Consider the following 25,370-nt stretch of genomic DNA (forward strand, 5'->3'; position numbering starts at 1 on the left):
GTGGAGGGGAGGGGGGGGGTCAGGAGCAGGAACTGAGATAAATGACATGTAAAAGTCATGCATAAAGGCTAAAACGCTTTTATCGTTTTCCACGCCATCTATTGGGGAAATGTGGGTATTGCAGGGAAAGGCAGAAGTATAATGACAATATAAATTAATTACATAATTTGGTAACGTTTGGCCGGCCGGATTAAAAAGCTGAACGGGCCGCACCCGGGCCCCGGGCCTTAGTTTGTGAGTCTGTGCCTCTTTGACATTAACCCGGCCCCTGTCTGCCCCCTAGAGTGTGGAGAACGAGGAGGGTCTGACCAAGGTTCTCGATCAGATGGAGGTGAAAAGTGGCGACGACATCTCCTTTCAAAAGTTCTGGACTCTGATCGACAAACAGGCGGTCCAGCTGTTCAACGCCACACACACGGAGAAGAACACCAAGTGCAACTGCGTACTGCACTGATGTGCATGTACACACACACACACACACACACGTACACAGTGTGGATAAATAAATAAATGTGCTCAACAGCTAACCCTGTAGCTGCTCACGGGTTGAAGTTTGAAAAAGCAGCTGATCATTATTTATGTGTGTCATTTTTTATAGCAGCTAACTGGTCATGTGACCTTGTCAACAACTCCACCTTGGTCACGTGACTAGTTAGTCAAGACTCGTTACCTCTGCAGCAAATAGTTAGTCACATGACCATTGCGAAAGATGATGATCAACAACAAAAGGAATTAGACGGAAGGAAGGAATTGAACTGTTGACGTTGTCGACTTTGTACGAACAGAACAAAAACATCTTCAAAAGAGGGAAACGTTTTATCGTCATCATGATGGCAGAAAGGTTATCTTTAATAATTGCAGTACAACTAACGTTTGTGACTTCGTATGCTAACCGCTAACCGCTTCATTTGTAAACAGAAGTTTATTAACTGTGATAAAAGTGTGTTTTATTTTTCTCTGTGTTGTGTTTGAACCACATGTAAACCTGTGTTGAACTCCTGCACCTGAGCAGGTGATGATTAACACTGATTTAATACTAATGTGACTTTTATACTCGGTTATTAATAATTTCATTAATTTTTCTGTTTGTCAGAATAAACATTAACAACTTGAACCATTTGAAGTGGACCAATCAGATTAAAGAAAGCTGTTCTTTTTGTGGGATTATTTTATATATAATTCAGTGTTTTGATTAGGGATGTCCGATGTTAACGTTTTGCCGATATGCCGTTATTGACCAAACACTTAATTTCCGATTCCAACATCAACCGATACAGGTGTATGCAGCCGTTTGTCCCCGAAACTGAGGTAAACATCTCAGGACGCTACCTGCGATTCCAGCAAATGTGGTGAAAACCGTTATCGGTATATATCATATATTATAATATATATCATATTATATATATAATATATATCATATATTATAATATGTTGTGTTATCGGATTTTCATTATCGGAGGAAAAAACTATAAGAGTCTTACAGATATTACATAATTATGCTAATATCATCCCTAGTTTTAATTTAAATTTCCCTAGTGATATTGGCTCCTACAGGGGGCGCACAACTTCTTAATGTTGAAGCACAGATCAGTGAATTTATCTCACAAACAGCAGCTTCATCATTAAGTTCAAATGGGTTATTTTGTGACTTTACTGCTTGAAATCATTTGTCCAGATTTACCTCAGTGGCACTAACTGACCACAGGAGGCAGCGGTGGACCAGCAGATCCGGTTTCCGTGTGACCTTCTATATGGGATTTAACTGTATGCAAAAATATTCAGGACTGAACCAGATTTAATTAACGTTTAATTGACGTTTAACTTTATTTTATTACATTTTTTGTCGAACTACAAGAGTATGTGGAAAGAAGAAGAAGAAGAAAATTTCTCTCCATCTCCTCCATGATTCAATCATGTAATCAGGAGGCTCTGAGGATGAACGTGTCTAAAACTATTTTCCATTTTTAAAAAAAAGTAGATTTGAAGAGAGTTTCAATCGTCGCCTCTGGAACCGACTCAGAGCTCCATCCTTTGACAGTCAACAGGGGGCGTTTTCTCTTTTTCCTGCTGCTCCTGTCTGTGGAACACTTTCCCATCAGGGTGTGTCCTCCAGCTGAGCTTCACCTGCCCCTCCACACCCCGTTCTTCTAGCTCCTGCTGCAGCTGAAACACAATTTACCAACAACTCTGATCAGGATCGATTACTTTGGTCTGAACCAATAAATCTGATCAGAATCAGTAACTTTGGTTTGAATCCAATCATCAAAGCTTGAAGCCACACCCTCCTCTGCCTCTGGGTGGCTCTGATCCTGTCAATCACCAGCATCATAGACACAATCCAAACCCCTAACCCTTTGAACCCTTGACCTCTGACCTTCTGAATGATGGCGTGTTGAAAGTGTGGCTGGTGGAGGTCCGCAGATGCTGTTCTGACTCTGATCTTCATGATCCTCAGTGATGAAGATACAACTACTACAGAAAGAAAGAGGAAGAAGTTTGACGTTAGCTAACGTAGCAGCTGCCCACTGGTTCGGCTAACCTGGATCCTACCCATGATGCAGCAGCTGTTTCCACTTACACGACTGACACAGGAAGCGTTCACTTTCGTCACAGCGTTCATTGTGCCAATCAGCTGATTTCGAGTCAACGTCCACCATCACGCAGCGTTTGGTTTCGTCGTTCAAGTCGGGTTCTTTTTCTGCCCAGTGCCTGTAGGTGCTGTTGTTGTCCTCTGACCACGTCCACCCGTCCCTGTGCAGACCAATCCAGGTCAGAGGATCGTTGCTCGTTCCTTCGATGTCTTGAAGAGCAGAGAGCTTTGACCCGATCAGTTTGTTGACCTGCTCATTCACGACGCTGCTCAGGTCCGTGTGCGTGTCCCTGCAGTACCGCTGGGCCTCAGACCAGGTCTTCAGCTCCTGGACCAGGATGTGCTCTTTTAGCGTCGCTAAGCCGAGAAAACAAAAAAGAGAAGAGTGGGAACTGCATTCAGCTGACGCTTTTCTCCAAAGTGACTTACAAGAGGAGGATTAACAATCAAGCCCGTGGTTCCTCTGGGAATCGAACCCAGGACTCTCTGCACTCTGCTTCCAAGGCAGGTACTGTATGCTAACTGCTACACTATGGAACCAAACTAACTTAGCATTGCTAACATTTAGCAGCAGGGTCTTGACCAAGGACCAGGTCCGTTGTCCCAGGACACTCTTGTTGTTTGTTTCGATGGCTGACTGAACTCTCTCTGCAGCTGAGCGGCTGCTAACTGCCCCTGTGGCTGGGTATATCTGGGGTGTTGGCTAATTTAGCGGCTGCTAACTGCCCCTGTGGCTGGGTATATCTGGGGTGTTGGCTAATTTAGTGGCTGCTAACTGCATGGATGATGAAGACTCACCACTGTAACAGATGGAGAAGTGTTTTTCTTCACAGTCTCTGACTTTCCACCTTGAGTGTGTGCACATGCCCACACAGCCCCCAGGCCCCGGCTCATCCGTGCCCCAGTTGTCGAACCAAGAGTCCAGGTGAACGACCTGGTCGCCCTCAGACCACCTCCACGGGGGTCTGTAGAGTCCAATCCAGAACTTCCCACTTTGGACTAGCTGTTGGACGTCAGTGTTGTCCTGGGCGTCCTGGATGGTGGCCAGGTCATCGAAGTTCTCTCTGCAGTGTCCCTGAGCTTCACTCCAGGTCGTCCTGGAGTCGACCATGTGGAAACGCCTGTCCCCAGTGTCACCCTGAAGGTGAGAGTCCACCACCCAACCTGAGGACGAGGCGGGGGACATTTAGTGAGACAGGACTCAAACAGGGAACACAGAAATCAGACCTGGAGACAGACCTGACAGCAGCAGCAGCAGCAGGAACACTGGTCCTTCTGTAGTCATGACGACAAGGGAGGACAGTTTTCATCACACAGCTTCCTGTACAGACATCAAAGCTAAGGTTAACAGTCCTGGTACAGACAAATGATGCAGCCAGTTCTCACGGACCAAAAGTTCAGAGCCCAAACAATGAAAAATGTAGTTCAACGTAATTTATTTTAAATGATAATAATAATAAAATAGTAATAACAAAGTAATGATACTGCACCTGAGTCAGATCTTCTATGTTCAGTCCTCAGGTCCTCCTCTTATAAATCTACCCTGTCCCACCACAGGGGATGACATCACTGTGACATCACAGAGTGTCACATTTGTTTAAAACCTCCATCATGGTGATGATGATTTTCATCAGGTTTTCATAGTAAAGAAAAACTCCTAAATGATTCAGTCAAATTGTCAAGATGCAAAACAGACGTTTTCACAAAAAAATCCATCCTTCGTCTGTCTTCGTGTTGAGGTCAGACGACAGGAGGTCAGACGACAGGAGGTCTGTCTCCGTGGCACGTCAGGCCATGGAGGCGGGACAGGCTCCTGAGGTCAGGGTTCAATCATGCTGTGGATAAACTAGTGGCCGGATCGACTGAGCTCCTGACAAGGTTTGATGAGTAATTAAATACTAATATCACATCAGCTGTGGAGTCCTCTCCAGTGTGTGTGTGTGTGTGTGTTTCATAGAGAAAGATAAACGTTCAATGACCCTAATTTGATTGACATCATCATCACTCCAATTACAAATGAGACAGGGTATTTTAAATTCAAATCTCTCTCTCTCCTATCACACACACACACACACACACACACACACACACACACAGACACGTTAAACAAACTCATGTTAAATCAGCTCTAAAAAGAGCGCCATCTGGGTGTGTTTTTGACTCCCAGTTAAACGGTGTACAAATGGAATGAAAGCTTTGCTTAAACAAATCTGTGTCTCCCAATTCACTGGATCTACCAGAAGGCGGCGCTGCGGGTTCCCTGTCTCTCTTTTTTTTTAATATGTGATGCTTATATGTGTGCTCCTGGATGTATGGCTTTTACAATATGTGATGCTCTGTGTGCTCCTGGATGTATGGCTTTTACATTTAGCGATGGTGAGATGTGGGGTTCACTGCCCTCTAGCGGTCGGCCTACAGCCTGTTCAGCTGTACTGTCTTAGTTGTTTTTCCATCCATTATCTCCCGCTCTTTAAGGTTTTATGTAATTTTTTGTACGTCATTTCTCTCCATCTCTCTCTCTAGTTTGAGATGAACGAATGTTTTTACAAACCGTAAATGAGATTAAATTAATGTATTCTTATCATGTAAGTATAGTTATACGTGAAAATCATACGGTAATTGAATTCCAGGAGTTTATACTTACGGAAATGACTGCATTATTTATTTATTTTTATTAGATGTATGCTGACTTGATCCGTTTAAGTAGACGCATGCGCAATCAGATACTTTTCTTTTGTCTGCGTGCGCAGCAGACGGGACAAACCTGTGAAGGCGGTTACACAGCTAACACAACATCCGCATGTTGTTCTCGGTGAGTTTAGCCCTAAAAACCAAACGTTCGTGTGTTTACCAGCTCCCGAATAAGGAGTTAATTTCAAACCATATCGTTTGTTTGGCCGTATTAAAACACACGTCACTGTGGTTTAAACACGTTTATCGGTGTGTTGCCTTTAGGGTCCGGTTTAAATATACAAACAGAGATTGAAAAAGGGGAATTGGTGATTGATAAGGGATGGTGCGACTTTGACATGTTTCTTCCAAAGGACAAGAGGACTGTCTTGTTAATATGGAAATTGCAAGGGAACCCGAGGACCCCCACAGTGACCTGAGTAAAAAGGTAAATACTCCTCGAAGTTCCGTGAAGTGTACCAGCCATGAGTCTCCACTGCACTCGTTTTCATCGGAATGTCTCCTGTTGTCTCCAGAGCTGCAGCTGCGGCTTCCCCAGCTGCATCGTCTGGTGTCGGGACTGCTCCGAGCCGCTGTGTGACACATGTTTGGCTGCTCATCGTAGGGTCACTCTTACCAAAACGCACCAGATGTTGGACCACACACCGGGTGAACATTGAAGCTCACATTGTGTCGGGCCGGCTAAGCTCAGCGTTAGCCTAGCTAAAAACCCCGGTTTTCAAAATAAAACTCCTTCCCCTTCTGACTTTTCCTTCTGTTTCCTCAGCAAACCCCTCACACGTTGGCACCACCCTGTGTCTGCAGCACCCGTCAGAGAAACTGAAGCTCTACTGCCTCACCTGTAAACAGTACACCTGCAGAGACTGTCAACTGAGTAGTGCGCACATGAACCACAGGTAAGACGGCAGCGGAGGAAGTCTGGCTCTCTCACAGATGAAGTGAATGAAAATGTGGCGCAGGACCACCAGGCTGTGAGACTGTTGAACTCTGGTGGACCCCTGTAAACGCCCCCCCACCACCACCACTCCCTTCCCAAACCCCCCGTCCTCTCCCCACAGACAGTACATATTTTGCATCTTTCACATTTTTTCTCACACATGTTGCTCTTGTTGTTTTTGTCTTGCGCACAATCGACATTTTCTTTTTTGAACTCTTTCTTCTCTGTAACTTTTTTGCTCGATCCGGGACCAGGGAGACTAGTTTTGTTCATCCCATGTCTAACATATGTTGTACTGACTCTCTCTCTCTCTCTCTCTCTCTCTCTCAGTTACCAGTTTGTGACTGAAGCTGTGACCGATATGAAGAGTCAACTGAGGACCATGCTCCAGCCAATCAGAGCACTGCGCCACAAGTTGAAACAGACTCTGAAGGATCTAAAGACCAGGTGAGGACCAGTACGGTCCAGTCACACATCATCTCCGTCAGATTAAAAACCTTTCTGATACTGATCACTGTCCCTGTTACTGTGGTTTCAGGCTGAGTGACATCATAAGCGGAGAAGAGAAACTTTTGGCTGAGTTGGAGAACTCCCACAACTACTGTGCCAAGATCCTGGCCAACAGAGTGCAGTTCCTGCGGGAACAAATCAAGGTGGACCAGTCTTTTAAACCTGGAAAGTTTAGTCATGTGTCTGTGTCTGTGTCTGTCTCTGAACGCCTCTGTCTTCGCCGGTCCTGTGTCTGTGGAGCAGAACGTCCAGAAGACAGAGATGCATCAAGTTCAGACCAACATTGAGAAGCTGCAACAGCTGCAGGTCAAACAGCTGAAGGCAGAGAAGCTTCTGAAAAAGTCACTGGTCGTGGACGACCTGACGCTTCTGGTTAATCTGAAGGCACAGGTGAGAGCCCGTCCACCAGACTCACCTTTGCGTCTGTTACTTTAACACGGTGATAATACAGTGGACCCCCGAGATACGAGAATTCCTGTTACCAGTCTGCAACTACTGCAGGATTTTGCTCTGGATCCAAGGAATTACCTGGTCACGATGTTCAACTGAACTCCATTTTTCCACCTGAATTTGGAAATCCGTCACACACAGGTTCATCCAGGCTTTTACAACAATAGTATAAAATGTTTTCTTAATTATTATTATTTTATATTATTAATATATTTGTTAATATCTATGTTTTTGATGTTTAGATGGGGGGGGTTAGTAGTATATTTGTGGTGGGGCTGGAACGAATTAATCGGTTTTTAGTTATTTTTATGGGGAACAATTCGATCGAAACACGAGCGCTGCTGTGGAACCGATTAAACTGGTATCTAGGGAGTTCACTGTGTATAATAATATACAAAATAATAATTAAAACAAATGGTTGTCAAATTATAATCTAGTGTGCTCAAGACTGATGGAAAATTACCAGACACAGCCCCCCCCCGTTCACACCCACCTTCTTACTCCGTACCCATCCATATTCTGACACACGATCACATGATGTGTAATCTGATACTTTTATAAATGCAATAAAAGAGCAGAGGAAGTGCGCGGCTGCTCGGAGTTGATGAGGAAGCTCCAAGAAAAAGATCCAGACGTGTTTTGTTTATGTTAGAATAAACCTGACAATGGGTAAAATGCCACATTTGGTTATGTGCAGTGATGTGCCGTGTCACGATGACTAGTCATTCACTGTTTGTTTGTTTTTACTTGTAGCTAACATCACCATTCTGTAAAGCACTAGATCACCCTCTAGTGGTGCTCCTTGAATTACAGAGGATCTGGATCTAGGTCTGTGTCCGAGTCTTGAACCGTGTTGGATTTGGTTTTTGTAGGTGGAGACAGAGATGAAGAGTGTGTCGGAGGAGGACGTGGCTCTGCCCGCACTGATGAAGGAGATAGAGGTCACGACCAACATGTACGCTGTGAATGCTCTGTCCAACCTTGGTGAGTTTTCACAGCTACGCTCAGTGACAGTGGAGACCCATCCTCCTCCTGAGGCCACTGCTGGGGTCCCGCCTGATTCTTTATCATTGTTTCAACATCAGCTCCGCCACTTACAGCGCCCTCCTCTGGTTTTCAGGTTTTATTCAGATTTCCGACGTCCCGTTCTGTATCAGTACAAACACCTCCGGACATGAAACTGGACCCGCCCCCATCTTACCCTCAACGTTAGGTATGTTAAACCCTCCTGTGGACCAGTCCAACGTCTCCTGTGTGGACACCTCAGTGGTCCGGTCAGAGATGTTACAGGTGTTACAGTGTTACAGGTCCTTATACCCCTCAAACAGTAACAAGAACTTTTCCACAACAGGTACTAAACAAGGCAGTTCGTTGGTGTCCGGCCTTGGAACCTCCGCTCCATTAGGTGCCCACAACAAAATGGTCACAAACCAAGACCCAGCTGTGGCAAAGAACCTCTGTCTGTTGATGATCCAAAGCCCAGCATCGACCAACCAGGGCCCAGCACCGACCAACCAAGGCCCAGCACCGACCAACCAAGGCCCAGCATCGACCAACCAGGGCCCAGCATCGACCAACCAAGGCCCAGCATCGACCAACCAGGGCCCAGCATCGACCAACCAAGGCCCAGCATCGACCAACCAGGGCCCAGCATCGACCAACCAAGGCCCAGCATCGACCAACCAGGGCCCAGCATCGACCAACCAAGGCCCAGCATCGACCAACCAGGGCCCAGTATCGACCAACCAGGGCCCAGCTTCGACCGACCAAAGCCAAGCTATAAAAAAGCTGGTCCAAATGTTGATGATCCAAGGCTCATTAGCAATACATCAAAACCCAAGATTGACCAACCAAAGCCCAAGATTGACCAACCAAAGCCCAAGATTGACCAACCAAAGCCCAAGATTGACCAACCAAAGCCCAAGATTGACCAACCAAAGCCCAAGATTGACCAATCAAGGCCCAGCATCGACCAATCAAGGCCCAGCATCGACCAATCAAGGCCCAGCATCGACCAATCAAGGCCCAGCATCGACCAATCAAGGCCCAGCATCGACCAATCAAGGCCCAGCATCGACCAATCAAGGCCCAGCATCGACCAATCAAGGCCCAGCATCGACCAATCAAGGCCCAGCATCGACCAATCAAGGCCCAGCATCGACCAATCAAGGCCCAGCATCGACCAATCAAGGCCCAGCATCGACCAATCAAGGCCCAGCATCGACCAATCAAGGCCCAGCATCGACCAATCAAGGCCCAGCATCGACCAATCAAGGCCCAGCATCGACCAATCAAGGCCCAGCATCGACCAATCAAGGCCCAGCATCGACCAATCAAGGCCCAGCATCGACCAATCAAGGCCCAGCATCGACCAATATGAAAAAGCTGGTCCAAATGTTGATGATCCCAGACCCAGCATCAATACATCAAAACCCAAGATTGACCAACCGAGGCCCAAGATTGACCAACCAAGGCCGGAAAATTATTCCCCGAGACATGACATGGACACAAAAAGGCCAAGTGGTCTTGTTGCAGACCATTCCTTCTCTAGTGTCACCTGTACTCGGTGGCGTCATTCCTTCGGTCACGCCACCAACAGTTGTGTATAATCCTCCCGCTGCTATGCCCAACACCAAGCATGTCATAAATCTGGTCACTAACCCTGACCACAGGACGACCCTGAGGAACATCCAACCTGCCAAGGACGTCCACTCTTCATCTAATGTATCATCCAGTGACAACCCTGTTGGAGTGAGAGACCCCGTGCAGCCAGAAAACCTCACCCCAGCATCGGTGACCACTCCACCAGCCGAGGTCTCTCCTCCTCAGCCCTCCCCTGTGAAGCTGCAGAGTCTGGTGGTGAAGGCCCCGGCGGATTCTGCCTGTGACTGTGAAGATGCACAAACACTGAAAGCTGCTGAGAACATGCCGACCTCTGCTTCCACCGCTCCGACATCTTCTTCCACCGCTCCAACCTCTACCATTCCTGAAAACCGAGAACCTGAACTATTTCCATCCCCAAGTGCACAGGAAGTTCCTGGAGATGGTCAGGAGAGCCTCAGTCTGCCCAAACAGAGAAGTCAGAGCTGTACGGTCTCCAAAGAACCTAGATCTGGACGCAAACCATCCCTTCCTACGAAGGCTGACAGAACACTAGTGAAGCCTGGTATTATGACTAGCCAGCAGGGGGCCACAGTGAGCCAAATGCAGCCCAGGCTGTGCCTGCATAGACTTCCACCGTCCATGGTCACACCAGGACGTCCTGTGCTTCTTGTCTCTAATAACAGTGAAGATGAAGAAGAAGGCGGAGACCTGGAGGACTCTCAGGTAGATTCTGTTATTCACCAGTGGAGAGACTAGAGGCCGATGGTGGGAACTTGTTCTGAAAAAATTGTAAAAGGAAAAATGAAGCCGTTTTAGGATTAAACTGTTTCTTTAGTTCAGATACAAAAATCAGTGCCACAGTCAACTGAACTAAGTTCTCTTCTACACCAGTCCTTGAACCGTTTTTTTCCCCCCCACAAACCTTATCTGCAAAACCTGACTGCCTGCCACCTACTGGTACCAACTGAAACAGCACTGTTGTTGTTTGTTGTTCCTTTCTTCATTAGCAGATGTTACTGTTTGGTGATTGTTGCTCTTGTCTCCTGTCTTCAGTCAGAGGACCCTCCTGACTTCACCAGACCTCTGTCTTCTCCGGACTTTCCTGACAGCCCGCTGCCTGCTGTGTGTTCGGTGTGCAGATCTGCAGGCTGTCTACTCATCTGCTCTTCATGCCATCTCGGCTTCCACCCGGGCTGTCATGTGCCCCCTGCTGGTCAGAACAGTGGGTGAGTACTGTATGTCTTGATTTGCTTAACTGAGCTCAGCAGAACCTGTCAGGGCTGATCATGTGTGTCTGTGTCCTACAGGAGGGACTGGACCTGTTCACTGTGTCAGGACCCCAGTGACCTCAGTGACCTCAGTGACCCCAACACACACAATAGAAGACTAATATCAACGGGAAACCATCTGAGTGTTCTGGACCAGAGGGTCAGAGTTCTCTCTCTCTTTCTCTCTCTCACACACACACACACACACTGGGTACTCATACATTCAAGACAATTCCAGTAACGTCTTTTAGTCACTCTCTGTTTACTCAGCTGACACACCTCCGTGTCCACGTCCACAAACTGGACAAACATCCACCACGCAGATAGTTTTCAACAGTAGAGTGTTTTCTCACCGACTCTACATCAGGGTTCAGGATATTCAGGTGTGATGTCATCACCAGGAAGTTGAAGAAAGTGTGGGAAGAGAGGACAGAGAAATGAGCAGCGAAACAGAAAGTCTTTAAATCTCCTGACCATCGCGGCTCCTACCACTAGAGGTCAGATCTGAGCCACGCACAGAGGTTCTAGGGTCAGAGGCCTCAGAACACCGGTGGACAGGGGGCGGGGTGAATATGATTGACAGCTGGAGCACCTTACTGTGCTGTGGCACCGAGGCCTTCCTGAATAACGTGGTCTGTGGTTTCAACCCTACATGTCTGTGTTTTTCAGAGGTGTGAAATTCTGCTGCTCCACCTGCTGGTTGAAAGCCGTCATTGTTTGAGTCAGGTCAGTAGCGCTTCACCTCTCAGATTTTGACCACCTGATGGCGCTGGTCACGCTGATGACGTGTTTCCTGTGGATTTTTAAGGACAGTAGCGTTCGCCTGCGGCTGACTCTGATCTCAGACCGCCTGGCGCTGCGTCTCCTGCCGGCGTATCAAACGTCTTCAGAGTTTTTGTTCGACATCTGGAGCGTCTTCAGGGTGGAGCCACAGGTGAAGCATCACTCTCATCAGGACCACTAGCTGTTGTGTTTAGCTCCAGAGGAAGTCCTTAGCTCCACATTGGTGCCCTCTGCTGTCCATTATTTTGGTTCCTCTTCTGTTTTCAGGGCAACAGAGACCTTGATGACCTTCGACAGATTTTTTACAACAAATCCTCTGAAGTATTTGGATCAGATCTGAGTTTCAAACCTTCACAGCAGAAGACAATGGAACAGCAGAACTTTTGTGTTGGCGATGATGAAGTTGAGCAGCAGGAGGAGGAAGAGGAGGAGGAGGAGGACAAGGTGTGGCAAAGATTCAAGAGGAAACGGTTGGATTCATGTAGCTCTGATATTTAAAAAGAACTGGACCACCAAAGCAAATGGAATTGTCGGGCATGTAGTTTAAGACTCTGAAGACATTCATCCTGAAACTCTACTGGACCAGTAGAGGGTGCTGTGGTGGACTCACACCTAAGATAGTGGGGGGGTTTTTTCTTCCCAGGTCATTTTTTTTTTCAAACTGCTTTTAGGTGTTGGTTTCTGTTAATGAAAATCACACCTAAGATAGTGTTTTTTTTTTTCTTCCCAGGTCTTTTTTTTTCAAACTGTTTTTAGGTGTTGGTTTCTGTTAATGAAACCAAATCTAGATTAAACATGTGACCCATGAATGAGGATGTTTTCTGACCAATCAGGCTGCAGTGGAACAGTCAGCTGGTAATACCTTCTGTTTTGATTCTATTCTATTTTTTTCTTGGGGGATCAACTTACAGACTGACAAACAAAGATGTTCTGACAAAGACAAACTTTTTTTTTTTTTAACTCTGTCCCTGTTATGAACAAATGAAGCCTCTGGGTGGAGCTAGAGTTTTTCAGTTAAGGTTTCCTTCCTGTCATTAAAAAACCAAAAAGTGAAAGTTTGTCCTTGATCCTAAGGATCATTTTCAACCTTTTGTTTCAGTGGGTGTGGCTACAGCTGTGAGGTCAGCAGTCTGTGATGTTCATCTGTAACTTTTATTGACCCTTGAATTTAAGTGTATTCAAAGTGAACAAAGGAGAGAAAAACATTTTATTGTCGGTGATAAAAGACAACAAACAGACAACACCGGCTTCAGAGTCCGCCTTGTTAAAGGAACCAAATCTGTCGCTCTACATCGTCCAATCAAAGACGTACTTGAATCATCAATTCAACTTTATTTTATAAACACCGTTCAACTCCTGACACATACCAGTAGCAAAAAAATGTTTCACTCGAGACCTGACCCCAGATCTGTCTGGATCAAAGTTCAACTTTACTCCTAAATAATTCTACAACTGTTCATAAACAGAGTTAGTTTCACTAGTCTCTGCAGTTTAGTTGTATTGTTTTGCGTCTGTTGTTACTTTTTTTTTTTTTTTTTTTTTGTCTGTTGTTACTTTTTTTTTTTTGCAGTTAAAATGCAAGCACGTGCGAGAATGGGAGTGTTTTTATTGGCTACCACAGACGCTACAAAATGAGAGAAATGCCAGGTAATGGTACTGTTTTGAACAGCTTCGTTTAAATGTTACATATGGCTGAAAGATTAGCATAAGTATCTACGTTATCACTCACTGTCTCTGCTCAAGCACATCTGGAGTCTTTGTTAGCATTTGATCAAGCATCTCTGTTAGCCACTGTGTTAGCTCTAATATTTGCATGATGATTTTTTTAAGCGGAGAGGATTATAATTTAGTTATTATATTGTATTAGTGCTCAGGAAGTTAGGCTAACGTGATTTGATTTTTGACGTTTTTGCGTTATGCCTAAACATCTGCCATATCCTGGTCTGACTGTTGTTCACTGGTGCTTCGTAGTTAGCCTCAGGCAGTTTGACCAGTGTGACGTTGTTGGTCAGTATTTAGCCAGCGTTGGCGGTTACTTTCCTAATCCTTCTGTTTTGAAAAAGTGATCGCACACACACCAACAGTACACTTGAAAAAGTGATCGCACACACACCAACACCAGCGCTGGCAGAAATGGTTGATTTTCAGTGGCATACATGTTTAGCTCTGATTGGTGGAGGGCTGGAAGTGGAGGGCGGTTAATGGGTAATAACTGAGGGCAGGTTTACAGATTAATTTGCAGTTGCGGAGGTGTTTACGGCGTCGTTGTGGTTCAGGTGCTCGAGGCCTTCTGACTCTGAGACACAAACTGTTTTAGCGGCGTCAGCAGCAGCTCGGTGGCTGACAGACGGCGGGTGACACCGCTGCCAGAAGGGTTGGGGTTTTCTTCTGCTCCCCGACCTTTGGGGGGATCCGGGCTTTGGAGGCCACTGGAGCGGGAGTAGAGGCTGCGGCGACGGCGAGTACGTCCGTCCATGGCCTTCAGGAAGAGGCTGTTAGCAGAGCTGCGGCGAGAAAGACTCTCGTTGGAAAAATCCTCCTGGTGAAGGAAGTCCTCCACCTCCTGGTGGGTGGGCTGATGGAGCTGGGACACAAAAAAGGCATCATCAGCAAATTAAGGTGAGCGGTCACGGGTCTGGGACGGTGACAGTCTCACCATGTTGTAGAGAGGTGTGACGTTGACCACCAGCTGCAGGAGAATCTTGGAGAGCTCCTGAAGGTCTCGGAGCATCTGCTGGATCTGGACCGGCAGCTCCCGGATCTGCTGGACGGGTCTCAGCTCTACCAACATGGCCGCCAAATTCCCAATCCCAATGAGAGATCCTTCTCTGAGCTGCTCCGTCTGGTAGACCAGGGCCACCAGGAGGTTCTGCAGGTTGTTGAGCAACTCCTCCACCAGCGCCAGAACTCTGAGCAGACCCATCTGCAGGAGACACAATGTCAAACCTGTTAATGTTTAGCCTAGCAAAGCCCCTTAGCTAGCGTCCTTGTTAGTGCCATTGGGTTTGAGCTCTCCTGTGTGTGCGCGCTCCTGTCACACCTTTTCAGGTGTGTCCTCCAGGGTCTTGACAGCTATCAGCAGCTGGTCTTTTAGCTTCATCATGCGGTGATGAAGCTGCAGACTGAGACCAAGCAGGAGACACCTGAACCTGGTCCACAGTCCAGGCTCCTCGTCCTCGTCCTCATCCACGTACTCCTGTACCCTCAGCTCCCACTGACGACCTGAAAACAAAACAAAAAAAAATAAAGTACCATGACGGAGATATTGTTGCCACTGATGTCCTAATGTTTTCCAGAATGTTCCACTCACGCAGTGTGGGTGGGAGGGGCAGGTAGTGGGCTGTTGCCTCCTCCAGGCGACTCAATATGTCATCCAGTCCAGATACGGTGATCCTGCTGATCTGTGAGTCCTGAAGCAGCCCGACGGTGACCCGCAGGGCGTCCGCCACGTGCTCCAGCTGATCCAAAACGCTGTCTACGCCGTCAACTAACCACAGGTGAAGGTCATCGAGCGTCAGGAAGAGGGCGTCCTTGATGTGACCGATCACCTGCGACAGAGAAGTAGAGTCATATCCAGGGGTCACGCACCGGGGTCACAAGAGAACGATGTAAGCAAACCTTCTCCGTTGATTGGTTCAGGATGGGGAGGTTTTTCTCCAGGCGGTCGAGTCCAATCAGAGCCAAAGTGTTTGCGACTTCAACTGTCAAAATAGGCAAATGTTAACAACATATGCTAACATTAGGAATTACATTGTTGAGGCAGATTAGCAACAGTGTTAGTGTTACATGCTATTTAGCGTTGTTAGCAATAATACAATGCTCAATAGCACTTTTAGTGGCAGAAACTGTATAACAGTCACTGTAATGTTTACAAACTCAGCAGCAGTAGCATTAGCAGGACTAATGTAGCTCTAGTGTAGCATTGACACTGTTAGCCACATTAGCATTGATAGCACTTGCACACATACTCTGTGGCTCCAGGCTCTGCAGAAGGGGTGTGGCTTGTTTCATAGCCATGTGGGAAATGCTGCGGACTCCGCCCTCAGCCACACCTCCCATCATCCCTAGCAGAGGGTATCGCACTTTAACCCCAGAGTAGAGTGATGTCACAGACTGGGCTGCTGAGTAAACCAATGGTAGGCGGGAAACTCTGAGGAGAGCGCTAAACTGAGACAGAAATGGATCACATGATCAACACCTCAATAGCAATGCAGTAGAGGGTGGGGTTAGCGCTGGCTTTGACTGAAGCTAACTATAGATTTGTAAGTAATCGAAAAACTATTAGGAATCACTTTTAGATGCTAACAATTAAGAAGGCTACACTTTGAATGGGCTAGTTGGTTCTTAGTAAAAAGTGACGTTGCTGTCATCACTAAACAGAAGCTAAAACTGTTAGCATGTCTTTGATAAAAAGTTACTGTGTAAAATAGATGATTCTGCCCCCTGGTGGTACCATGGTCGGATCAGAGCAGAACTCACCTGCTGGTTTTGGTACTGGGACATGTTTCCTTCACCTGACCTGAGGACAGAGGATTAGACAGAGAGGTCACATGACCTGGGCTTTGAACATGCGAGCGTCAGCTGCTGCTGCAGCAACAAGTGTTTGATTCAGCCCAGAGCTGAGCATGAAAATCTGATGTGAACGCTGTAATCTGGAACCAGCTGCACAATCAAAGCAGTGTCTGACTGGACCACAGCTCCAGTCAGGACCAGGACACGAACCTGGTCCGGGTTCTGACTTTAAATAATCTGACATTGTCCAAACCAGAATCACAGAACAATTCAGATTTAAATCCCCGACATAATCTGATGTATTTTAGTTTATCAAACTCGATGAAAGAAGATTTTATCCAGATTGAGATTTTCATCAGATTACTGACACTGGATTAGAGAATAATCCCAGGTTAATCTGATTTTAGGATTACTTCATAAATGACCAGATTAAGACGTGAGAAAATCTGGTGTTCATAATACATTAGTCTAGAAGTGACTTTATCTTGAAGAGAACATTTTATTTAAAAAAATTAATTGGATTAAATTTTTAAAAATGTTATCTGCTTATTTTACTTTAGATTAAAACTCAGTTTATCATGAAACATTTTTATTTTATCTCTCATTTTCTGAAAAAACATTTGTCTTAAACCCATATTAAATCAGATTACCAGCAGAACAGCAGTAAATTATAAAAAACTAAAACGATGTGAACACGCCCAAAGGAAAATTTAAAAAATCCTTAAGAAAAACATAAATTATTTTTAATTATTCCTTTAATAAAAAACTTGATTTTATCAATACATTTTTAAAGGAACATTAACATTCTAATTGGGATAAAATTCTAAATTTTAATAAAATCCCAAAGAAAGAAAACAATTTTTAATTATTCAGAAAGTGTCGAAGATTTTTACCTGACGAACCGACAGCTGAAGATGATGAAGAAGACGCTGCTGGAGAACGCACTGACTTTTTTAGCTGCAGCTCTAGCTCCTGATTGGTCGAAGTGGGCTGTGACATCACAGACGCTGGAAAGTGAAACGTTTTCTTTCATGTTTTTAATAAAATAACTGTTTGTCAGACGGAGGAGGGGGAGCAGACGGGGGGAGAGAGGGTGACACAAGGGAAGGAGGGTTTCGACCAATCAGTGCAGAGAGACACCGTGAGGTCACGTCAGAGAAAATTCAGCAACTTTCCCAGAAATAAATGTCTTCTTTTTCTCCTCAGATCCTTCTGATCAGACCCAGCCAGCAGTGAGACCAGCAGTGAGACCAGCAGTGAGACCAGCAGTGAGACCAGCAGTGAGACCAGCAGTGAGACCAGCTGCAGACCAGGCTCTGCTGGTTCTTCCCATGGTTCCTCTGTGAGTAATTCTGTTTCTGGTCCTTCAGTCTCTCTTTTCTGGGGATCATATATTTTTTTAATGATCCCACATATGATCACACTGTTACCTGGTCAGTAGGTACGGGAAGAAAACATTGAAAATGTTTGTTTGTTTGTGTAACAAATTCAAACAGAGTCGAGATTTTGCTTTTTCGCTGCACCATTTATTTGACTTCCTGTTTTCACTGATGCTAAACATGACACAGCAAAAACCACAAGTGACGCTAGTCAGCTGTAAATCCTGACGAGTCGTGCTTCATCAACCATTCACATCTGTACAACCATCAGAATGAGCAGGACCATCCGAGGGGCGGGGTTCGTCGTTGTTACATGTTAGCTGTTGTTTATATTTACAGAACATTTTCAACATGTCCAACCTGAAGAAACAACAATAAGCAGATATTTATCTTATTAAGTCACATGACTCAAAGTTAAAGATTTGATTGGTAAGTCTCTTGTGTCCCTAATGAAACGGACACTGAAGAAGGCAGCAACACGTCGTCGTCAGGCTGTTTTTTGTTTTTTTTCTCAGGTTGCGTTCGCAACAAACTAAACACAGAGGTTACCACCGGGGAGAACTGCAGGGGGGGTGCTTAATCACGCATGACAGGAAGTAGGAGGCGTGTCCACTGTTGAATTATTGCCCTCTGCTGGATGATCTGCAGATGATAATGTGATTGGAGTTGTTGCTTCTTTTGTTTCAACATTTTCAGGTTTTTCAGGTTTAACATTTAATTAAAAATTCTACAGGGAACTGGGGGAGGGGCCAGAGTCACCGCAACTGCTCCTAAGGTCATTGGGACAGGAAATGATGTGCGACTCTGGGAAGAGTCCCAGCCACACTGCGAGCATGCGTGTTAGCGTAGAGTTATAGCGGCGTCTTGTTCTTCTACTTCCTGTCAGCAGCTCATAGACAGACATGCGATTAACTGCATGACGACAGCGACAACAACAACGCGGCAGGTTTTTGTACTTAACATCGTACTGAAGCATTCTGGTCCCGGCCACACTCACACATACCAACACTACTCTCAGAATAAAAACATCTTCTGTTTGTTTGGGGGCGGGGCTAAGGAGGAGTAGGAGCACACCTTTTTTTCACATATTTGTTCTTTTTGTGTGCGTATTTTCAACTGTGTGCATTTCTGTGTGTGTCCGTGGGTTTGTCTGTCTTCTGTTTTGTATGTTTGTTGTATCGTGTGTGAATGAATGTGTGTATTTTGGTCTGTTTTCTTCATCGTTATTGTTAATATTCTTTTGTGTGTTTTTTACGGTGTTGTCTGTTGTATTTTTGTTTTGTGTGTATGTGCGGTGTGTATTCCTGTTTGTGTCTCCGTGTGTGTGTGTGTGTTAGGGATGTAACACTTTCATCATTTCCTCCACATTGTGTAACAACCTGTGACCTTCTGTCCAGTCTTAACTTCCTGTCTGACTGTAGCTGTCCAGTCTTAACTTCCTGTCTGACTGTAGCTGTGTATTGGTCTACATCCTTCTCTCTGACTGTAGTTGCCAGTCTTAACTTCCTGTCTGACGTCCAGTCTTAACTTCCTGTCTGACTGTAGCTGTCCAGTCTTAACTTCCTGTCTGACTGTAGCTGTGTATTGGTCTACATCCTTCTCTCTGACTGTAGTTGTTGGGCTCTGTCACCTGGATTTCGTCGACTGTTGTCAAGTGTCAGGCCAGTGGTGGGTGTTGGCCTGTGACCCAGGTGAAGTGAATATGAATCCTGCTACAGACTGTCGTTGTCTGAACGTTTCAACATTTGTTAAGTAATAAAAAAAATCAGCAGTTTGTTTCTAGACCTTTCGTAAACTATAAGAAGAAAATGTTGGCTCGGCCTCTTCAGGTCATCCAATCACCACGTTGTAGCCCACCTCTTACACACCACCTCTCAGTGAAGCCCAGCTGCTTTGAAAGTGTAACCTTTGGACCACCTTTGTCCAATCAGCTGCTCCAGTGAAGCTGAGCTTCAACAGGGTTTAATGGGCTACACTATCAGACTGGTCTGTGATCACACGAACCAATCAGAGAGTTGATCAGGTTTTAGTCAACTTTAGTCAACAAAACTGGGTCGTTGTTAACAGTTGTTTACCATTAGCTTAGTTAGCCCTGTTAGCTCCACTGGGCCTGTTAACGTCCTCCTACGACACCACAATAAATAAGTGAATCCAAACATCTCAATGTGAATGGGTTACATCCCTGATGTGTGTGTGTGTGTGTGTGTGTGAGTGTGTGGCACGATGTGTGCATGAGTAACGAGGTTGTATGTATGTGTACGTGCACATGTTTTTATGTATGTACATGTATGTATTCATGTGCATGTGTACGTGCACATGCTTCTTTACAGAGTCTTTTCTATAATGCAGCAGCGGAGGCTCCGCCCCCTCAGTACTCGCTGAGGTTGTGCCACTTGGAGATCTGGCGTCTTGGATTTTCGCACACCTCCCTCCAGTGGGCGCAACCAGTCGAGGCAGGGCTTTGCAGGCCGAGGAGCACGCGCCCCAGCACCTCGTTCTTGGTGGTGCGATCAAAGTCGACCACCAGGAACTCCACGGAGACGTCGGGCAGCAGCTCAGGTGGAATGTCGTAGATGAAGGACTCGTTGAAGACGGGGTTGAGCGTGCACTTTTTGACATGCGTCTTCTTCTTGGCGATGCGTTTGCGTCCGTAGAACACGTTCACCTTCACATATGGATCTGAATAGAGGACAAGGCACAGTTTAGGAATCAGGGAGTGGACGTGGAAGCGTCAGGAACCGATCCCTGCGCTCTGGTACTCACTAGCTGAGAGGCCGCTCATGTCCATCTTGGGGAGGTGTCTGGCTTTGAGGACGACCACACAGAGACGATGAGACACGGGCTGGTAGGACAGAGATGCTAGCAGCTCACCACGACTCTCACACTGTGACAAACACATTTAGTAGCATTAACTTTTATGATGTAGATAGAGCAGCATATCACTCTTGGTGTTAAAGAAAAAGACAATTATCACACGTTTCATTTCCGAATTGCATAAACCTAAATCTCCCTCATAAAAACAAATCGTTGATGATTATTTCTCTGACTCCTAATGGAGACATGTTAAAAGTTTTTTTTTTTGATTAATTTGATTCTGTAATCGGCTCAAGAACAAAAATATGAGAAATGAACATCAGAGCAGAACCGTCGCAGCCCTCCTCGCTCCAGGCCTTGTGAGGGCGCCATGGCATACAGGCTGGGAAATTCATTTATTTAAAAATAACATGTCACATGTCTTCATGACTTTATACTATAAACACATTTGTATTTGTCCACTGTCACACAGATCCTAAGCACTCACAGGTGCAGAAAGAAAAATATACCAATCTCTAGTTCACCTGCATGTTCCTCTTGGTGATCTGCTGACTCAGGTGGACCCGTCCAGTGCTTGGGTCTACGCCCTTCAACGGCACCACAGCCTCGCCGATGACATCATCACGAGCAAAGCGATCAAAGCTGAGGACCAGGAAGTGCAGGGTCAGTTCGGGCAGTGCACTGTAGGCCACGCCATAAAAGGTGAAAGTCTCATCAAAGAGAGGGTCCAGAGTCTTCCTCAGGACGCGGGTCTTGACGCGGTGCTTCTTCTCTGGCAGGATTGTCATCTTCACGTACGGGTCCGAGCTACTGGCCTGCTCGTCCATGGCGGGGAGGCCCCGGGCCCCGACGATGGTCACCACCAGAGCCTTTTTAGGGAAGTTGTAGTCGACAGTAAGGCTAATGGTGCCCAGACTGGGTTCTGGTTCTGGATCAGACAAGGCAGGTGTATAAGGTGATGCAGTTTTGCTGCTAGTCATGCTGCTGAATGTTGAGCTGCTAGCCAGACGGCAGTAGTCGCCATGGTCCGACACCACCCTATCCAGCTTGGCCTGACCGATGTTAGGGCCAGGATTGGTGGGAGGAACCAGGTGACTCATTTGCAGCTGACCAGGAACATCCAGGATGTTGTTCTCTGCATCCACCAGAACCATGCCACGCCCAGCGGCGACACCAAGCCGCTCTCCATCACGGTCAGAGCGTTCTGCACGCCTGATTCCTCGAACAATCCTCTTGCTGCTGCTGAGCGATTCTGGGTAAATGCTGATGCCCTTCAACATGTGGATGAATTTGTAGGGCGGGTCCTCGGCGTCACAGTACCGATCCCCGTGCAGCTTGTAGCGTCCACTGAGGCCAAGGTAACGCCGCTGACAGAAGGACCAAAGCAGAACCAGAACCACCACCACAAGAACCAGAACTCCGGCTCCCAGGAAGCCCGCCAGCACCGGGGACATGGCTGTCACAGGGGACGAGGGCCGCGGGGAACAAAAACTAAACCATCAGAGCGACGACTCGCGTTCTATTTTTGGTCGTATCTTTCTGGAAAAATGTTCTGAATATTTTCTCAAACTTTGTCATGTGTTTGGATGTTGGTGCTGCCTGTGAGAATGAAGATGAAGTAGAGGGGAAAATTTGAGTCAATTTTGAATTTCAGTTCTATTCAGATGAAAATTTGAGTCAATTTTGTGTCAATTTTGAATTTCAGTTCTATTCAGTTACTGTCGAATTTGAGGTTTTCGACTGCTGACTGTTGATTGGAATTGTTTTGTTTCCTGTTTACCCAAAAAAAAAGGGCCACGCCCACTTAAGCTCACAAACTAATAATAAATCCACAACTTGACTTAGTTCATGCTAGGTGCCAGTACAATCAGGATGATCAGGAACGGCGATCAGGAACGGTCTCGGTGATGTTAGCAACGTCCCCATCTGATGACATCACATGATGACATCATAGTTATAAGTGAAACGGTGATGTTAGTGCAGTGTTTCTCCTGCACATTAATTAGATGTGCGTTTGTGTGTGTTCACTGTGTACAGGGGAGTGTTGTCTCAAAATGTGATCCTCCTGAAAAACACACACACACACACAGACAAACACACACTCAATCAGTCAATGTGCTCATTTCTTTCTGCTCGACAACCAGTCATTGTCAAGCAGAAAGAAATGTCAATGAGTAACTAAGGCGACTTCCTGTGTATCTCTGTGTCTTTGTGAGTGTGTGGGTGTATGTATGCGCACGTGTGTGTGTGTGTGTCTGTCTGTGTGTGTATGTTGCTAGGCAGTAATAACAGTGGCTTTCAGCTGCCTTCACAAACATGAGCTCATCTGGTGGAGGGAGCCTGACACAAACACGCACGCACCTCCGTGGTGACACACACTAACATTTAAATTTGACTCGTTAGCAGCGGTGATCGTTTTCGCTGTTTGACATGTAAATGTATTTATATGATTTACTCACATACGTATATGTTCTTTGATGATTTTTTTTTCCTTTTGCATGTTTCAAGAAGTGAACTTCATGTTTGTTTTCCTAACAACAACGAACAAAGACCATTCTAAAAAATATGTTAAAATTGTATATAATACAATTTTATAATAATAAAAAGCTATTTAAGGAATTCCACATATAAAAATTTAAAAAGTAAATATGACTGTAAGGGTCAATAAAAATTATTTGACACTAATTAAATGATCATATTTGATTTTGAATTCAACCTAATAAACACACATTACATGTAGGAAATATGTAACAATAATAATGTAATAACAACACCAATAAATGTATTTCTATACACAACGTATTACATAAAGTACATACACAAAATAAATACAAGAAAAATTCCTAAAATTTTAACTATAACAAGAAAAATATGTTTTCTTTATTTAAAATTATATTATTTAATATAAAATCTCAAATTCCAGAATCAATTGACATTTTGTGGGATTATAAGATACTAATTTTATCGTTGTTAGAGGCACATTTGGTTTTCTTAAAATAAGACAAATTATTTAACAAAACAAAAATGATGGAATATAAATGAAAATTATTTTTAAAAAATACGTAAAAATGTCGTAGCACAAATCAGAGATGGATGGTCATCACTGTGTATTTTTAAAAATGTTTAAAAAATAAAAGCTTAGCAGACACAGACATGACGTCACCTGCTACCACCCATGCGGGCGCGCGCACGGGAACAGCAGGGGCGAGAGGACGAGCATTTCTTAAAAAAATATATTTTACCTATTACTCATCTTTAATAAGATAGCAGTTCCTGACTCACTAAAGTAATGTTGTCAAAAATACAGATTTTATTTTACCAATTAAAGTGTTTATAGTTGATTTTCATGCGTCTTACATTATCAAATATGTCGAGAATGTATTTTTATATTGCAGCAGAACAGAAGATACACTCTAATAAAAGACCTTCATCTGTGATATGCGGTAAATGCTGTTGAAATAGATTCAGTCAACAATTATCACTTCAAACACCGTTCAAGGCCTCAAAATCTGGCGGCGCTAAAAGACGAAAACTTGGTTCATTTTAGAACGTTTGCTCTATTGCCTCTATGTTACTGCCGATAAATAATGTGTTTAAAACTCATATTAGTGTAATTATTATTATTAAAAAATATTAGAAATGCGGTGCTGGAGCGGCCTGCTCCGTCGCTCTCACCGTAGGCGGGTCCCAGCTCGATCATGTCCGCCATTTTGTGGCCGCAGATGAAGCGAAGGAAGATGAGGAGACAAGCGCTGCGCTGCGGTCACTTCACGTCCATAGAACCGAGGAGAAAGAAGAAATGTCTCCCGGGAAGCACCGCTGCTCTGCGGGGGGTAAACTCAGTCGGTCCAGATACGTGTCTCCGGGTGTAGCCGTGTCCCTGCGCAGAGGTGGTGGCACAGAGGGAGTGATGCTCGGTTGTGGTGAGGAGGATGCAGAGAGTCTGCGCTCAGCGGCTTCAGTGCTGGATGAGACTTGGACCAAGATCGTAATCCGAGGAGGATTGCTCACTACTGCAGACTGCAGGTATGATTTACTGCCGCAGGAGGGCGCTAATTCTTTTCTCAGAAGTCTAGAAATGAAAATAATAAAATGTAAAAAATATTTTTAAAATGTCGTAGCTGTCATTGAATTGTAATTTTTTTTTAATTTTACCACCATAATCTTGTATCTTTGGGACATTACCTTAAAATATTTCTATCCACTATTACCGGTTCTTGATATTTAGATTTATTATCGATTTCATAATTATTTTTGAAATCAAAGTCATGACCTTTTTATCTCTTTATTCCCACCTTTCTGAGATTATGATTGACTAATTATTCTAAAATTTCAAAATTCAATTTTTTTAATTCATATAATATTGACATTTAATCTTGCAAATCCAAATACGATGTTGTGATATTATCTATTTCGACTGTTATAGTATAATACCAAGTTGTTGGCTTTGATTTAAATTTTTATAATATCTTATTCGGGCTTATTAAAATAGTAATTTGATTTGTTTTGTACGTTTATAAAATGCAGGACACCCAACTCGAGCAGAGTGAGACGTCTCCACACCTTTCCACAGCTCCGTGAAATGGTCCTCAGTGAGGAGGGGGCTCCGCCCACTCTGCTGCGTCATGACAAAAACACAGGAGACGCTGATGGAGGTGACGGTAACAGTCGCACATGAACATGGTTGACTCACTAAACTCTGGTTTGTCGTTCACCTGATCTCTCTTGTAATTAAAGATGAACAAACTTTAAACATAAAACAACATTTATTCATCAACATCATCAGTAACCACAGACAGCAGCACCGATTGAAAACACTTTATTGTTTTTAA

At 45.0% G+C, this 25,370-nt stretch overlaps 6 protein-coding genes and 1 long non-coding RNA gene across 7 annotated transcripts in view; 3 read left to right on the plus strand and 4 right to left on the minus strand.

Annotated features, from left to right (window-relative positions):
- Nucleotides 1-1,818: 1,818 nt before the first annotated feature.
- Nucleotides 1,819-4,908, minus strand: LOC103388130 (macrophage mannose receptor 1-like). Its single transcript, XM_008323008.3, has 6 exons — nucleotides 4,081-4,908; nucleotides 3,830-3,911; nucleotides 3,389-3,754; nucleotides 2,579-2,947; nucleotides 2,375-2,472; nucleotides 1,819-2,163 (listed from the first exon to the last, which is right to left on the minus strand). Exons 2-6 carry the CDS (start codon nucleotides 3,873-3,875, stop codon nucleotides 2,017-2,019), a joined length of 1,026 nt encoding a protein of 341 aa, XP_008321230.1. The 5' UTR covers nucleotides 3,876-3,911; nucleotides 4,081-4,908; the 3' UTR covers nucleotides 1,819-2,016.
- Nucleotides 4,909-4,925: 17 nt separating this feature from the next.
- Nucleotides 4,926-9,558, plus strand: LOC103388131 (uncharacterized). The gene is made up of 10 exons (XM_025061481.1): nucleotides 4,926-5,708; nucleotides 5,797-5,929; nucleotides 6,048-6,177; nucleotides 6,549-6,665; nucleotides 6,757-6,871; nucleotides 6,972-7,118; nucleotides 8,051-8,162; nucleotides 8,299-8,391; nucleotides 8,530-9,143; nucleotides 9,187-9,558. Exons 1-10 carry the CDS (start codon nucleotides 5,658-5,660, stop codon nucleotides 9,556-9,558), a joined length of 1,884 nt encoding a protein of 627 aa, XP_024917249.1. The 5' UTR covers nucleotides 4,926-5,657.
- LOC112487937 (transcription intermediary factor 1-beta-like) lies at nucleotides 9,559-12,520 on the plus strand. Its single transcript, XM_025061653.1, has 6 exons — nucleotides 9,559-10,505; nucleotides 10,836-11,008; nucleotides 11,090-11,210; nucleotides 11,720-11,776; nucleotides 11,859-11,984; nucleotides 12,101-12,520. Exons 1-6 carry the CDS (start codon nucleotides 9,573-9,575, stop codon nucleotides 12,329-12,331), a joined length of 1,641 nt encoding a protein of 546 aa, XP_024917421.1. The 5' UTR covers nucleotides 9,559-9,572; the 3' UTR covers nucleotides 12,332-12,520.
- Nucleotides 12,521-13,930: 1,410 nt separating this feature from the next.
- Nucleotides 13,931-17,372, minus strand: plin6 (perilipin 6). The gene is made up of 8 exons (XM_025061654.1): nucleotides 17,239-17,372; nucleotides 16,313-16,352; nucleotides 15,802-16,000; nucleotides 15,452-15,534; nucleotides 15,144-15,381; nucleotides 14,874-15,055; nucleotides 14,490-14,756; nucleotides 13,931-14,417 (listed from the first exon to the last, which is right to left on the minus strand). Exons 2-8 carry the CDS (start codon nucleotides 16,334-16,336, stop codon nucleotides 14,106-14,108), a joined length of 1,305 nt encoding a protein of 434 aa, XP_024917422.1. The 5' UTR covers nucleotides 16,337-16,352; nucleotides 17,239-17,372; the 3' UTR covers nucleotides 13,931-14,105.
- LOC112487938 (uncharacterized) lies at nucleotides 15,303-18,665 on the plus strand. Its single transcript, XR_003051519.1, has 2 exons — nucleotides 15,303-15,441; nucleotides 17,552-18,665. It is a non-coding gene; the product is annotated as an uncharacterized LOC112487938 (long non-coding RNA).
- Nucleotides 18,666-20,017: 1,352 nt separating this feature from the next.
- Nucleotides 20,018-24,333, minus strand: syt11b (synaptotagmin XIb). Its single transcript, XM_017038213.2, has 4 exons — nucleotides 24,214-24,333; nucleotides 21,063-21,994; nucleotides 20,488-20,608; nucleotides 20,018-20,403 (listed from the first exon to the last, which is right to left on the minus strand). Exons 1-4 carry the CDS (start codon nucleotides 24,245-24,247, stop codon nucleotides 20,093-20,095), a joined length of 1,398 nt encoding a protein of 465 aa, XP_016893702.1. The 5' UTR covers nucleotides 24,248-24,333; the 3' UTR covers nucleotides 20,018-20,092.
- Nucleotides 24,334-25,249: 916 nt separating this feature from the next.
- The window catches only part of LOC103388133 (methyltransferase-like protein 27), a 2,088-nt gene continuing 1,967 nt past the window's right edge, over nucleotides 25,250-25,370 (minus strand). The window contains exon 7 of the mRNA XM_025061483.1: nucleotides 25,250-25,262. Within this exon, the coding sequence (XP_024917251.1) occupies nucleotides 25,250-25,262 (13 nt within the window). The remainder of the gene's footprint in view (nucleotides 25,263-25,370) is intronic.

The sequence above is a fragment of the Cynoglossus semilaevis genome, chromosome 13 (genome assembly GCF_000523025.1).
Source record: "Cynoglossus semilaevis isolate Cse_v1.0 chromosome 13, Cse_v1.0, whole genome shotgun sequence".
Lineage (NCBI taxonomy): Eukaryota > Metazoa > Chordata > Actinopteri > Pleuronectiformes > Cynoglossidae > Cynoglossus > Cynoglossus semilaevis.

Excerpts from the sequence above, each read along its gene's own strand:
- LOC103388130 (XM_008323008.3), bottom strand. The coding sequence starts at position 3,875 with ATGACTACAGAAGGACCAGTGTTCCTGCTGCTGCTGCTGCTGTCAG. Across the intron at positions 2,948-3,388 it reads CTTCTCCATCTGTTACAGTG|CGACGCTAAAAGAGCACATC; the intron begins GTGAGTCTTCAT and ends TTCTCGGCTTAG. Across the intron at positions 2,164-2,374 it reads AACACGCCATCATTCAGAAG|CTGCAGCAGGAGCTAGAAGA; the intron begins GTCAGAGGTCAA and ends ATTGTGTTTCAG.
- LOC103388131 (XM_025061481.1), top strand. The coding sequence starts at position 5,658 with ATGGAAATTGCAAGGGAACCCGAGGACCCCCACAGTGACCTGAGTAAA. Across the intron at positions 6,178-6,548 it reads AGTGCGCACATGAACCACAG|TTACCAGTTTGTGACTGAAG; the intron begins GTAAGACGGCAG and ends TCTCTCTCTCAG. Across the intron at positions 9,144-9,186 it reads GATTGACCAATCAAGGCCCA|CATCGACCAATCAAGGCCCA; the intron begins GCATCGACCAAT and ends ATCAAGGCCCAG.
- LOC112487937 (XM_025061653.1), top strand. The coding sequence starts at position 9,573 with ATGTTGATGATCCCAGACCCAGCATCAATACATCAAAACCCAAGATTG. Across the intron at positions 11,211-11,719 it reads TGAGTGTTCTGGACCAGAGG|AGGTGTGAAATTCTGCTGCT; the intron begins GTCAGAGTTCTC and ends TGTGTTTTTCAG. Across the intron at positions 11,985-12,100 it reads TCTTCAGGGTGGAGCCACAG|GGCAACAGAGACCTTGATGA; the intron begins GTGAAGCATCAC and ends TTCTGTTTTCAG.
- plin6 (XM_025061654.1), bottom strand. The coding sequence starts at position 16,336 with ATGTCCCAGTACCAAAACCAGCAG. Across the intron at positions 15,382-15,451 it reads TGAACCAATCAACGGAGAAG|GTGATCGGTCACATCAAGGA; the intron begins GTTTGCTTACAT and ends TCTCTGTCGCAG. Across the intron at positions 14,418-14,489 it reads TCACACCTCTCTACAACATG|CTCCATCAGCCCACCCACCA; the intron begins GTGAGACTGTCA and ends TTTGTGTCCCAG.
- syt11b (XM_017038213.2), bottom strand. The coding sequence starts at position 24,247 with ATGGCGGACATGATCGAGCTGGGACCCGCCTACG. Across the intron at positions 20,609-21,062 it reads TCACCAAGAGGAACATGCAG|TGTGAGAGTCGTGGTGAGCT; the intron begins GTGAACTAGAGA and ends TGTTTGTCACAG. Across the intron at positions 20,404-20,487 it reads CATGAGCGGCCTCTCAGCTA|ATCCATATGTGAAGGTGAAC; the intron begins GTGAGTACCAGA and ends TCCTCTATTCAG.